Source organism: Prionailurus viverrinus, chromosome A3 (assembly GCF_022837055.1).
Source record: "Prionailurus viverrinus isolate Anna chromosome A3, UM_Priviv_1.0, whole genome shotgun sequence".
Lineage (NCBI taxonomy): Eukaryota > Metazoa > Chordata > Mammalia > Carnivora > Felidae > Prionailurus > Prionailurus viverrinus.
Genome location: NC_062563.1, coordinates 100125299 through 100138570, shown reverse-complemented (window position 1 = coordinate 100138570; position 13272 = coordinate 100125299). Strand labels below are relative to the sequence as shown.

General features: G+C 45.9%; 2 protein-coding genes across 6 annotated transcripts in view; one reads left to right on the top strand and one right to left on the bottom strand.

The window, feature by feature from the left end:
* The window catches only part of TRABD2A (TraB domain containing 2A), a 54333-nt gene extending 48219 nt beyond the window's left edge, over positions 1-6114 (top strand). For all 5 annotated transcript variants that reach the window (XM_047853873.1, XM_047853874.1, XM_047853877.1 and 2 more), the window contains 2 exons: positions 3499-3756; positions 5674-6114. In XM_047853873.1, the coding sequence (XP_047709829.1) occupies positions 3499-3756; positions 5674-5860 (445 nt within the window). In that variant the 3' untranslated portion in view covers positions 5861-6114. The remainder of the gene's footprint in view (positions 1-3498; positions 3757-5673) is intronic.
* A 1966-nt stretch (positions 6115-8080) lies between these two features.
* Positions 8081-13272, bottom strand: part of DNAH6 (dynein axonemal heavy chain 6) — a 231828-nt gene continuing 226636 nt past the window's right edge. The window contains exons 76-77 of the mRNA XM_047854641.1: positions 12813-13035; positions 8081-8351 (exon numbers count right to left, since the gene is read on the bottom strand). Coding sequence (XP_047710597.1) covers positions 8248-8351; positions 12813-13035 — 327 coding nt within the window. The 3' untranslated portion in view covers positions 8081-8247. The remainder of the gene's footprint in view (positions 8352-12812; positions 13036-13272) is intronic.

Below are 13272 nucleotides of genomic sequence, written 5' to 3'. Positions count from 1 at the left end.
TGCTTCCTTCTTCCCCCTCCTTGGCAGCTGTGTGATAATCCCTGAGGGATGATACAGGGACTTGGATCTTGGGCAGGCTGTGTGGGTGGGGGCAGGAGGCCTTCTAACTGGTGACCTAGCTCACTCTAGGCCTGCCAGCCCCTCGGGTCTTGGGGTGGCCCAGTTAGGTGGACAGTGAGGGGAGGGCTACCGGCAGCCACTACCCTCCTGTATTCAACAGGCTGGAATACACAGGCAAGGCCCTGGCTGTGAAACTGCGCTTCCCTGGGCAGCGAAGAGGAAGGGACAGGGGTCCTGCTGGGCTGATCCCAAGTGTGTTTACCCAGTTCCCCAATCCCACACCTCTTCCCAGGATAACGGATGCTGTATTAGGGTTTTGTGGATTTTTTTTTTCCTGCCACAACAAATTATAAACTCTGCCCTCAAGCACTTATTTTATGGTTCTGTAGATCAGACGTCTGACACAGGTCTCAATGGGCTCAAATCAAGGCGTTAATGGGGCCGTATTCTCCTCTAGGGCTTCTAGGGGAGAACCTGTTTACTTGTCTTTTCCAGATTACAGAGGTTGCTCACCTTTCTTGGTTTGTGACCCCTCCTTCCATCTTCCAAGTGACTGCATTTCCCCGAAGTTCTTCTGTAGTCACATCTCCCACTGGCCACAGAAAGTTTTCGGGCTTTAAGCACCCATGTGATTAGATTGGGTCCACCCAGGTAGCCTGGGGCAATCTCCCATCTCAAGGTCCTATATCACACCCACAAAATCCCTTTTATCAGGAAAGGTAACAAACAATAGTATTCACAGGTTCCAGGGATTAGGACATTGACATTTCTGAGGGTCAGTATTCTGCCCACCACAGCAGAATAATACCAATGAGGATCTGGTGAATGTCCATTTGGCTTCACAGTGGGGTGCTCCAGGGTCCTGGTCAGCCTTGCTGGGCTACATACACTGTCACTCATCCCCAGACAGTGGGACTGGAAGAAAGGGGCATCCACATGGAATGCATCCTGGGTGCTCAGCCCTGTGTGAAGCATGGTGCATGGGTAGTTTTAATCCTCGCAGCAACCAGGTGAGACAGATCAACTTTATAGAAGCAGAAGAGGCTCAGAAAGTATAATTATCTTGTTCTAGTTTCCAGTCCTGGGCTCCTTCCTGGATACCACATGTCCTTCTGTGGGTGTGTGCCCAGGAGACAGGCCATGTCAACCAGGGTGTTTCTTTCTCGTAGACTTCCACAAAGTGAGTAGATTGTGTGAAATGCTGGCAGGGGACTAGCAATCTCTCAAGCACAACAAGGGCCCCATATTGTGGCCAAAATGACCATGGACTTAGGTTTCATAAGTAACTAGAGGTTTCACTAAACTTTGGGAATTCAGATGGACTGAAACAGGATAACCTAGAACCTCAACCTGGGATGGGATGCTTAGGCTAGCCCAGAAGCTCTGGGGTGAATTAGGCTGTGTTCAACAGCTGGGATTTTCTGTACCTGGCAGAGAAGCAGCCACCTCTACTGCCCTAGGTCCCTTAAGCCCATGAGCATTTGTCTATAGGATCTTTCCCTGGAGGTAATAGTGACACTACTCTATATTCTCCATATTTCCTATGGTGAAAATAAGTTAGCTTCATAAACTGAAAAAAAAAATCTTGGTGTATATTATTTGAAAATGGCACTGAATCCTTGTTGGGACCTAGGGCAAGGAAATTTATTTCCCTGGTCCTCAGTTTCCTTAATTATAAAGTGGGTGTTATGAATCTACAGGACATCTCAGCTGGGAAATATGAGAAAGATAAAAATCAGGAGAAGTAAAATTAATTTCTTCTGGATTAACGACCCCCTCCCCCCAAGAGTAATTAACTAATTAACTTGGTTCTCAAGCTCTGGCCTCGCCCACCTGCAGTAACTGAGCTGAGATCTTGTGTCTCTTGTGAGTTGAACAGAACCAAAGCTATGATTTGCCCCCACTGTAAGGATCCACTGCTTGAAGCCATAAGAGCTGAGCCCTAGTGAATTTGAGTCCATGCTCTTTGCAGCAGACTTTTTTGAATGCCTGCGGTATACCAGGGCCTGCTGGGTTATATGGAGGTCAAAGATGACATAGATATAATCTCTGCTGGGGCAGAGGGCCTGGGCATGGGGGCTGCCTGACCATCTGATCCCGAATCCTCTAGGAGGCCACTGGAATCTTAGCCTTAGGTGGAGCACTTTCCCCTCTCTAGGCTCCAGTTTCTTTGCTGGTATAATAAAGAGATTCATCTAAGTGGTGTCACACTTGTGTGTCAGGCATCGTGCTGGGCTCTGGACACAGTGATGAATATGGCAGGTCCTGTCCTCCAGGGGCCTTTTCACTGTGACTGTATGTTGCAGGGGTTCCCAGCCTCAGGTTCAGAACAGGGGCCTTTTTGCCGCTTGAGGAATTCCCTTCTTTTACCTTTTTTGCCCAACCTGAGTCTTTCCCATGTTCATTTTCTATCTCTTATACCTCCTGCCTTCCTCACACAGGGCCATGAATATTAATTGACATCTCAGGTTGTGTCAGATTGTGGGTCAGAATTGAGCCCTGCTTCTGACATGTGGGCTGTTCATCAAGGCTGAATCAGGGCAGAACGACGGAGTTCTTATATATGCTGGTCTGCTGCGCCCACATGTCAAAGATGCACATAACACAGGCACTGCTTCCTTTCCTCAGGTGGATGGGAGCCTGCCTAAGTCAGGAGACAATAGGATTGACCTCTAGTGGCTGGATTCTTCTCTTACTGCCCCCTCCTCAACCCCAACTAAACTCTTGACAAAAGTCCTGTTGTAGCAAGAAACTGGGTCCTTCTCATGGCTTATTTCCTCACTGGAAGATATTTTGGGGGAGCAGGGTGGAGGGGCGGGAGAGGGGGGAAGGCTAGAGTCACCTTTAGTGGAAAACTAGAAGCAAGTTTCAGTTTCTCATCAGTTGTGAAAAACATGTTGCCTTTGGGAAAGATGGTTTATGGTAGGACCTGGGTTAAGGTGGTTAGAAGCCAGCCCTGTGAACACTAGCAGTCATTCATGTGGGGGGGTTGGGGCTGCCACAGCCTTTTTCTGAGAAGAGCCCTTACCAGGGTAAAGGAGGGGTTAACATGGTTAAGGGTTACTTCAATTGTTCTAAGTAAATGGCATTTAAACTTTTTTTTTTTTTTTTTAATGTCACTTTCAATGCTGTAATCTTCAGTAACTTTCTACATAGCTGTGACCCCTTGTTAGGGAAGGGCAGTAATTATATGCAATTAAAAAGAAATCTTCTATTTCCTCCCCAGGGCTGGGGGATTTGGAATGACTACTGCAACAGTATGTGAGGGAAAAATTAAGGCATCAAAGTGATCAATTCTGGAGGTGGCTTGGAGGATGCTCCCTAGCCAGCTTGAACTTTCACATTATCCTCCCCCCACCTCCCCCGTTCTGCGTCCCTGAGCCCTGAGAGCTGTGTGACCGTCCTTCAAATCCATCTTCCCTCCACCCCTGTTCACAGGGAGACGAGTAGAAGTCCCTTGTCGGGACCCGCCTCCTCTGCCATCTTTGTTCCGGAAGTGCCTGCCTCAGAAGCGCGGGTACCGGAAGCTGGGTCTGCGGTTCGCTCGCTGTGGCCTCCCCACGTGTCCCTGCCTGGAAGTGCCCACCTGGGAGGCGGAGCGGAGCGGAGGTTTCGGAAGAAACGGAGGCGGCAGCGGCCACAGCGAAAGCAGCGGCTTCGGCAGTTCAGCGATCTGTGGGTCCGACTGGAGGAGAGGTGAGGCGGTGATTTGGGCCGGGTTGGCTGGCCAGGAGCCCATCCCCGGCATCCATCCGCCCCACCCGGAGTCCCGGTGGGGAGCAGCCCAGGAATATCCCTCACCCTGCTTGAGAGGGGGAGGTTCAAGGCTCTGGTGGGGATGAGCAACCCCCTTGTGGACCAGCCTTTGCTGTTGCTTAGAGCCTTGGGCACTGAGATGAACCCAGTAATTAAAGGCAGTTGCTTCAAGCCAGAGTAAGGGCTTTGTTATCTTTGTTTATCTTTGTTAAAGGAGGAATGGGGGTGGTGGTGGTGGGCATGCATGGGTGTGCGTTGATTTGCGAGCCCTTTCTCCACTGCAGCTTCGGGAAGATTTCATAGTTTTGCAGAGCTGGAAGCAACAGGGAACAGGCTTGTTCAGCCCCCACATTTTACAGAGAGCGTGGTGACCACAGAATGCACTCTCGGAAGATGCTTAGGAGGTAGATCAGAGGTGGATGGAGGAGTCAAAGGTGGTGACTCAGCCTGGTCTGCAGGGCATAAGGCTTCTGGAAGAACTACACCAGAGAGGCCTGGGATCCAGGATCCAGTTCAGTTCAGCGCAAATGCATTGAGTTCCTCCTGGGTGCCTGCTGTTGTGTCGGGTGCTGTGGCTTTGAAGTACACCAGATGGGCATTAGCTCTCTGCCTTCATGGAGTTTGCATTCTAGCGAGGAAGCCCAGTTTTGATATCTGCAAAGGGTGCTGTGGGAATGTGCTTGTGTATGTGTTGGAAGTTACTATTTAGGGTTGGGGGAGTAGTCAGGAAAGGCCTCCCTGAGTGAAGGTAACTTTTGGCTGATGCTGAGTAGAAGGCTGACAAAGTGAAGCCCAATGACCAGAACTTTTGAGTCTGGATCAGGAGATTCAGGGATCCAGTACCTGCATAGGTGCTTGATAATAAATGTTGAATAGATAAATAGCTGAGCAAGGAGGGGAAGGAATTCCAAGCAAAGGGAACAGTGTGAAGGCCTGGAGAGAGTGAGCACGTTGAAGAAACCAAGATGAAATAATTATGGTTGGAGCTGGGGGGGAGGGGGGGACGGGGAGAAGGGGGGGAAGAGTCAAGTGGGGTGGTGTGGGTCCAGACAGGAAATGGAGTGGAGTGACAGAGAGTCTCATGCCTGTGGAAGTGAGGAGCCACTGAAAGGTTCGAAGAAGGCGTCCGGTGTGCTCTGGGATTGGCATTTTTTAACGGATGGAAGCTAGCAGCCAAATTGGACCCGGAGAACAGGGATCCTGTTGGTGTCCATGTTCCACATGACCAAGGGTAGCTCTCCAACCATCCTTCATTGGTGGAGGAATAAATTGACCAGTTCAGTACTTTTTCAGTTTGGGCCATTTCCTTTTAAGGTGGCCTGGAGTTGGCCACTTTACACCAGAGCTGAGCTGAAAGGTCCGGGTGAGCCTGAGATCTTGGGCTCCTCAGCTCATACTGTCTTGACCTGGGATGTCTGCATGGTGTTCACTCTGGATGTGAGCTGGGGTAGGGGAGAGAGCCAGAGACCCAGGGAGGACGCCTCATGGCCTGGATGTGCCTCTATGTGTGGTCAGTGAGGAGGGGCCCTGCCTGAGATTGCCCAAAGGCTAATGATAAGCAAATCTGAGTTGGGCCTTCTTACACCTAGAGTTTTAATAATCTTTGAACCAAGAACCATGTAGCCAAGGGAGAGTTGTCTGTTGTGCTGGTCTTAGCACCTGTATTACTTGGTTTTGTTGTAGTGGCAGTATCGAGGGACAGAGACACAGGAAGCCTATTAACATACTAAGATCCATTCTCGTCTTTAAAGAAGGGAGATGCAAAGAAGCTGTGTGGGCGTTTGGGGGCCCTGGAGTATCCAGTGGCTCCTGCTGTGCTCTGTGCTCTGAGCTTCTGTGTTTTTCTTTCCCTCCTAGTGCTGAGGTCCCACAGCTCCAGGTCCCTGTTCTGGATAGGCACATCTCTGCCGAGCTGCAGCTCCCTCGCCATGGGCATTCCCGCCACAGCCAGATGGTAGCCAGCAGTGCCTGTCTGTCTCTCTGGACTCCTGTGTTCTGGGTGCTGGTGCTGGCTTTCCAAACAGAGACACCCCTCCTGCAATGACGGGAGGAGCCAGGCCAGGCCCCTGACCCCTTGGACTTGAAGGATGGCTATTCCTGTACTCCACACCCTGTTCTGGCCTTGATAGGCCCAACCCAGGAAAAGAGAGAATAAAAGTTGATTCTTCTCTTTCCAAGGAACGACTCTGGGTTATCCAGCAGTGCTGGGGGTAGGTGTACAGTTTTGTAACATAATGACTTGTATGAAAATAATTGTAAATGAATTATATGGAAATAATTAAATGTCTTTTCTTTGTAGATTTTTCCCCACAATGTGTATATGTTATGCAAACAACTCTTGCTCACACCCTCTGAATATTGTCACTGCTTTACCCCTGGGCCCTACTCATACTGGTCCTACCTGCCACTTTGGATCCTGACCCTTTTCTCCTTCCTGCTGCTCCTCTTCCTACTCCTGGTTATGGATTCAGGGGAGTCAGTAGGCCATAGGAGCTTTGTTCTGTTTCCTGCGCTCTGACAAGTGCTTTAATTATGTATGTGAGTGTCTCACCAACATGCTGAAGACTGGATGAATGGTAGGCTTTGTCAGAGGTGCTGTGTAAGAAAGTGGGTTTCAAACGCTCCCCCTTCCTGTCTTATTTATTTATATGCTGATGCCTTTTATAAATAAAATCTTATGAGGGAGTCTCTATAAAATGAGTAAGAGTAGAATTGTCTCAGTTGAGTCTCAAATGGGAACTTTTAGCCCTACCTCCCACCCCACCTCCTGTTTGGTCACCACACCCACCCCGTGACAAGGTTTCCTTATGGGCCTTCGAGCAGCTCACAGAAACCCAGAGGGTCTGCCCAGGACTTGGAAGTAGATGTGTTTGTTTCTAATCTGGTTTACGGTAAGCTTGACTGCCTGGGCTTGCAGTTCTGTGGTCTTCCCTTCCTAGACTTTCTTGGGGGTGCATCTCAGTCATTTCCAGGGCCCAGAAGGTCTTCCGGGTCTACTTAAAGAGTGGTGCGATGGTACTCAGGATGCATGTCCTCCACCTTCGCTCCATTCTGTACTCTCTGTATTGCAGGGGGAGGAGGGCTAAACTCTCCCAGATTCCCTTGCTGCTATGACCGACATTCTCCTAATGGCATAGACTTATGCGAGACTTGGAGGGTTCAAGGGGAACAGAAGACCTTTTTCTTCAGTAGTGGTGGCAGTTACAGGTAGGCTCCAGCAGACAGAAGTTTGTGCAGTGGCCAGGCTGTGCGTTTCCCTGTCCAGTCACCTGCTTCATGAGCGTGTTACAGTTGTGAGGTTGGCTCAGTTTCCTACAGCTTTCTGACCTGGAATTACAGCTGCTGTGGTGCCGGATGTCAGCCTCTGACTAATGCGGCTGCAGCCATTCCCGTGGCTTACTAAGCACCTGTTCCTGCTTAGAATGCCAAGAGTCGTCTCGGTTCCTGCTCTGAGCTCTAAGTACAAGAATTGTTCGCTGCTACTCTGCGACTTCAGTCTGTTCTTAACTTTGATAGCTATGGGGATGAAGGCAGAGGTAAAAGGGGAAGGTGGGATTACTGGGCCTGATTCAGTTCTTCCAAATTTCTGGAAGGGGGTGGTGTGTCTTTATCCAGAGGACCACATGCTAGCTGGGTGGTTCCCGGTTTCGTGACTCATATTATGGCTGAGGACATAAACAGACCCTTGTTGGCACGGCTGACACAAGATGGTTTGCCACAGGTGACTGCTCCATCTCGGTACTGGCCCAACAACCTCTGCTTTTGAGGCGGCAGGGGCTCTGGTGCGCCTGGGTGGGACTTGGATGCTTTCTACACAGGTTCATCCTAAAGTGGAAGGGGAAATTCTGTCCTTGGGCAGGACCAATCTCTACTTCTGTGAAGCACAGCAAGCTCTTCTAAGGATGGTGGGATAGGCCCGTAGAGTGGGGGAGCTGGCACCATGGTGTCACGAGCTTGTTGTCCAGCTCACTTGCTCATCTGCCTCCCATATGTTGGGATCTGAGCCTTAATCTGGTCTAGAAATGGAAGCACCTGGGGCCGTGTGACTGAAATGTACACTGGGCCTTTTATGTCAGCGTGAAGAGGAAGGAAGCCCATCTGGGTAAGGAATTGGTGAGTTCTGACTCTGCCCAGGCACCCCCCTCCCTCCCCCCAAGTTACTGATGGGAAGCTGCCTGACTCTCGTATGGAGGAGGGGGAGCAGGTTTAAGAGGTGAGTGCTGAACCCACTGCTTTCGCATCAGAGCTTGAATTACCAACTCAATGAAGCACTCAGACACTTTATTTTAGGTTAGAAGAGAAAAGCCACACTAACCATCCTTAAGTCAGACCAGAAGTGTAGCTGTTTTGCTTGCATATGTTACAGGGACCTCTGTCCCCATCAGGAAAGACTTTTGGCCTGGTTCTTTTTTAGCAGGAGGTGGCAACTTCTCACTCATTTAGTTGGCAGAGCAAAGCTGACCCCTTGGCAATCCAGTAATCTTTGGACCGCTTGGAGGGTAAGAGCACAGTTACCACAAAGTTGGTGGAATGACCTAGTAAAGGATACAAGGACAAAGGCTTGTTACTTAAAGAATAACCCGTTGATGCAAAGAGCAGTGTACTGAGAGTCAAGACACCTGGGCTTCAGACCTGACTCAGCCTCTGTAGATAACGGGTAAATAGTCCTCTACATATTTCAGTTTTACGCTCTATAGAATGAAGATGTTAGAACAAATGATCCTTTAGGACCTGTCTAACTTTGTATAACCTTGTAAAGTATGTTTCAAATTCTCCGCAGTCTGACTGATGGAACATTGGAATAGATTCAGCCCTGAGCTTTTAGTGGGACTCAGGATGCAGTTGGTAGGTTGGGCATCCATTCATTTGTCCATCTGTCTGTCCATCCATCCATCCATCCATCCTCTGTTCTACCCTGCAGTTAGGCACCAGTACTCCTGAAATGACCAAGTGCAATAGCAGATATTTTGTCCTCAGCTCTGGGACATCTGAAATAAGAGGTCACTTTTGCACTTTTTTTACTGTGGGCCTGTATGAGGGGCCAGGATGAGTGTGAGAAGAAGAGGGTTCTGCCCTCAAGATGACACTGCATTCACAGCAAACACAGTCTGTGTAGAAGTTGGGGAAAGGTGGTGGTGTCCCCAGCAGAGAAAGTCTATATCTCCCCTTTCCTTACCTTTGTATGCCATGCCCTGCCACAGTGCCCTGGCAGGGACTTGAATGACATTTTCTAGTATAAATGGTATATAAATGGTATACACACACACACACACACACACACACACACACTGTATGTGTATTGCATTAGTTTGATTCAGGATTCAAGTAAGATCCGTGTCTTGCAATAGTGATGTGTCTCTTAAATCTCCTTCAGTTGGTAGGTTACCTCTCTGTTCCTTTTGCCACCCCCTTGTAATTGTTGAAATAACAAGGCTGTTTGTCCTATAAAGTTTCCCAGAGTCTGGACTTTGCTGACAGCATCCCTGTGGTGATTTTAAATATGTTCCTCTGGGGCGCCTGGGTGGCTCAGTCGGTTAAGCGTCCGACTTCAGCTCAGGTCACGATCTCGCGGTCCGTGAGTTCGAGCCCCACGTCGGGCTCTGGGCTGATGGCCCAGAGCCTGGAGCCTGCTTCCGATTCTATGTCTCCCTCTCTCTCTGCCCCTCCCCCGTTCATGCTCTGTCTCTCTCTGTCTCAAAAATAAACATTAAAAAATATTTAAAAAATAAATATGTTCCTCTATTCATGTAAAGGGGGTGGTTAGATCTAGAGACATGATCATATTCAGGTTTGAGTTTTTTGGGCAAGAATACTTGAAGAGGTGGTGTGTACTTACATCAGGAAGTACCTTATGTCTGATTGTCTTTCTTGGCATGTTAGCAGATGTTGATAATTATTACGTAGAGCTATTATTTCATTAGGGTTAGTAATAATTTTAAAGTTTGGTGATGAGGGGTGCCGGGGTGGCTTAGTTGGTCAAACATCTGACTGTTGGTTTCAGCTCAGGTCATGATCCCAGTGTTGTGGGATTGAGCCCCATGTTGGGCTCTGTGCTGAGCATGGAGCCTGCTTAAGATTCTCTCTCTTTCTTCCCCTGTGTCCCCGTGCCCCTCTGCCCAAGTCTCGTATGTGCACATGTTCTCTGTCTCTCTCAAATATAAAGTAAGAAAGAAAGAAAAAAAAAAAGAAAGAAGGAAAGAAAGAAAAAGAAAAAGAAAGTTTAGTGATGATTAAGTGTAAAGAATCCACCTGTGATTTACTTTTCTCTGTAGTATGAGATAGGGTCTAAGTTTGGTTGTCAGCACCATTTGTGGAATAATTTGTCTCTCACCAATTTTAAATGATGCTGCTACTCTCAACAATAGCTAAATTATGGAAAGAGCCTAAATGTCCATCAACTGACGAATGGATAAAGAAATTGTGGTTTATATACACAATGGAGTACTACGTGGCAATGAGAAAGAATGAAATATGGCCCTTTGTAGCAACATGGATGGAACTGGAGAGTGTGATGCTAAGTGAAATAAGCCATACAGAGAAAGACAGATACCATATGGTTTCACTCTTATGTGGATCCTGAGAAACTTACCAGAAGACCATGGGGGAGGGGAAGGAAAAAAAAAAAAAAGAGGTTAGAGAGGGAGGGAGCCAAAACATAAGAGACTCCTAAAAACTGAGAACAAACTGAGGGTTTATGGGGGATGGGAGGGAGGGGTGTGTGGGTGATGGGTATTGAGGAGGGCACCTTTTGGGATGAGCACTGGGTGTTGTATGGAAACCAATTTGACAATAAATTTCATAATAAAAAAAAAATGATACTGCTATTATATGCTGAGTTCCCACATATACACAGTGTGTTTCTGGGCTGTCTCTCCAGTGCATTTGATCTATCTGTTGAGTCTTGTGTCAGTACAACATCATTTTAATTACTACCTTTTCTTGGTTCCTCTTGCCAAAAGGATAATTTCTGTTGGAATTTTAGCTAGCAATGAGACAAATGACTTTTAAAAAATGGGAAAAAGAACAGACAGTTCATCAAAGAAGATATAAATAAGTACCAGAAAAGATGGCTAATGTCATTAGTCATTAGAGAACTGCAAAGTAAAAACACAAGAAGATACCACATATTCTATCATCTAGGTAGCTAGCCGGCTGTCATCTAAAATCAAAAAGGACTGATCATCCTAAGTGGTAGGAAGTGGAGGAACTGGAGCCCTTATGCACTGCAGGTAGGAATGTTAAAAGGTATGGCCTCTTTTAAAACAGTTTGGCTGTTTCTTAAAAAGTTAAACATGTACTTACCACATGTTTAGTCTTTCCACTCCTAGATATTTATCCGAGATAAATAAAAACTTATGTCCACATAAAAACTTGTTCATGCCATTAATTTTAAAAATACCTTTTAAAATGTTTTTAGATTTGTCATGGGAGTGGGAGATCGAGACATGATAAGTGTCTATTGTAGTTCTATTCTGTACGTTACTCTTTGAGAATATACTTTAATTGAAGATTTTATTAGAAAAATATTTATCAGTATCTGTATTCTCCATTCAAATGAGAAAATTTAATTCTTTCTACCCTGTCCCCTCTCCTATATATATTTCTCTCATCTGGAAATTTAGTTTCAAGTTATTATTGAAATCATTTTTATGGTCAAAGTATTACAGATTTAAGTGTGTGTGTGTGTTTTAGAGGGCCAGTGGTGATTAATTTAGAGCCATTGTATGTCCAAAGAGATCTTTATTACACCTTTCCTTTTAATAATTTGGTTGCTTTTGCAGTTCTGGTGCAAAGTTATTTTCCCACAGCCTTTGCAGGTGTTTGTCTATTATCTTTTTATATGCACTGTGTGGATAAAGAGAGAGATGTCTGATGTCAATCTGAGTCTCATTCTTGGGAATTTTAGTCCCAGTGTATTAATATATTTTAAATCTTTGCTTTGAGGATTTTCTTTATCACTGATAGTGTTAAGAATCACTTTGATATATCTTTGCAAATTTAATTATTTGTTGTATGCTTTAAAAAAAATCATACCTGCCACTTTGTGAGATCTTATGATCTGAGGACTCAAGTGTTTGTTCAGTTCTGGGAATTATCAGCCATTATTTTTTCAAATATTATCCCTCTTCCATTCTCTTTCTCCTTCCAGATTGCCTACTAGATAAATATGGGAAAATTTGGCTCCTTTCACAATGTCACTTTATTTTTTTATTTTTTATTTTATTTTTAATTTTTTTCACAATGTCACTTTTTTAAAAAACTGACTCCTCAGCTCATTCTCTGCTCACTCTTTAGCTGTGTGCATTCAGCTTACCTGTTGATATGGCTTTCTTTCTACCTGGTTCCTTTTGTCAGGGCTGCATCTTAGTTTCAGACCCACTCAGATTTCCCTTTTTGCAACACGGCATTCTGTCTTGGGTCTATTTTTATTTAATGCTATTTTATTTAATGCCATTTTTTAAAATGTTTATTTATTTTTGAGAGAGAGAGAATGAGTGGGGAAGGGGCAGAGAGAGAGGGAGACAGAATCCTAAGCAGGCCCCAGGCTCTGAGCTGTCAGCATAGAGCCTAATGTAGGACTTGGACTCATTAACTGCGAGATCATGACCTGAGCCAGAGTCGGACGTTTAACCAGGAGCCCTGGGTTTATTTTTAAATCTGTTTTCTATGATGAGTCTCAGTGACTTTGGTGAGAGACTCCGGTCTACCTAGTCCATCATTTTGAAATTAGAAGTCACTGTTCAATAAGCTCTATTTTCTACTTATTAGGTTAATAGAAAGAAAGCATTTGTTTTATAATGTCAGCCCATACTTAGTGGTAAAAGAAGGAAAACATAAAATCTATAAATTAGTATATTATAAGTGGCCTCATTTTAAGTCTTGCTAATTGGCTTAAGATCTCCCCTCGCACATTATGGCTTTGTGTTTGGACTTTGTAAGTTTGCATTTTGTCATCATTTTTTTTTTTTTTTTTACCAATCTTAGCACATCCTTACCTGTGGTTGAGAGTGTTCCTGCCCGGGCCCCTGTTTTATAAAGTGGGGAATGGTAAAGTGTTGGGCTTGGCACGTAATTTTGTTGAGGTTCAAAATGCACCACAGGCAGCATTGGATTCATCTGTCCTGGCAGTGCATCTTCTATCACCATCTCTGTGTTGTCCCATCGAGAAGCATCCATAAACATTCCATGAACAAGAACACCATCTTCAGGAGAGGGCAACTGGAAGATAACCAGAAGTTTAAAGGTGAGAAGAGGAGAAGGGGATTAGCTGTTGTGGGCCATTTCCCGAGTCCCACATCCTCACCAGTTAATTCTAAGAACCACTCTAGAGATTGCTGTTATTACATTTTATTTTTATTTTTTATTTAAAAAAATTTCTTTAATGTTTGTTCATTTTTGAGAGACAGACAGAGCATGAGTGGGGGAGGGGCAGAGAGAGAGGGAGACAAGGAACCC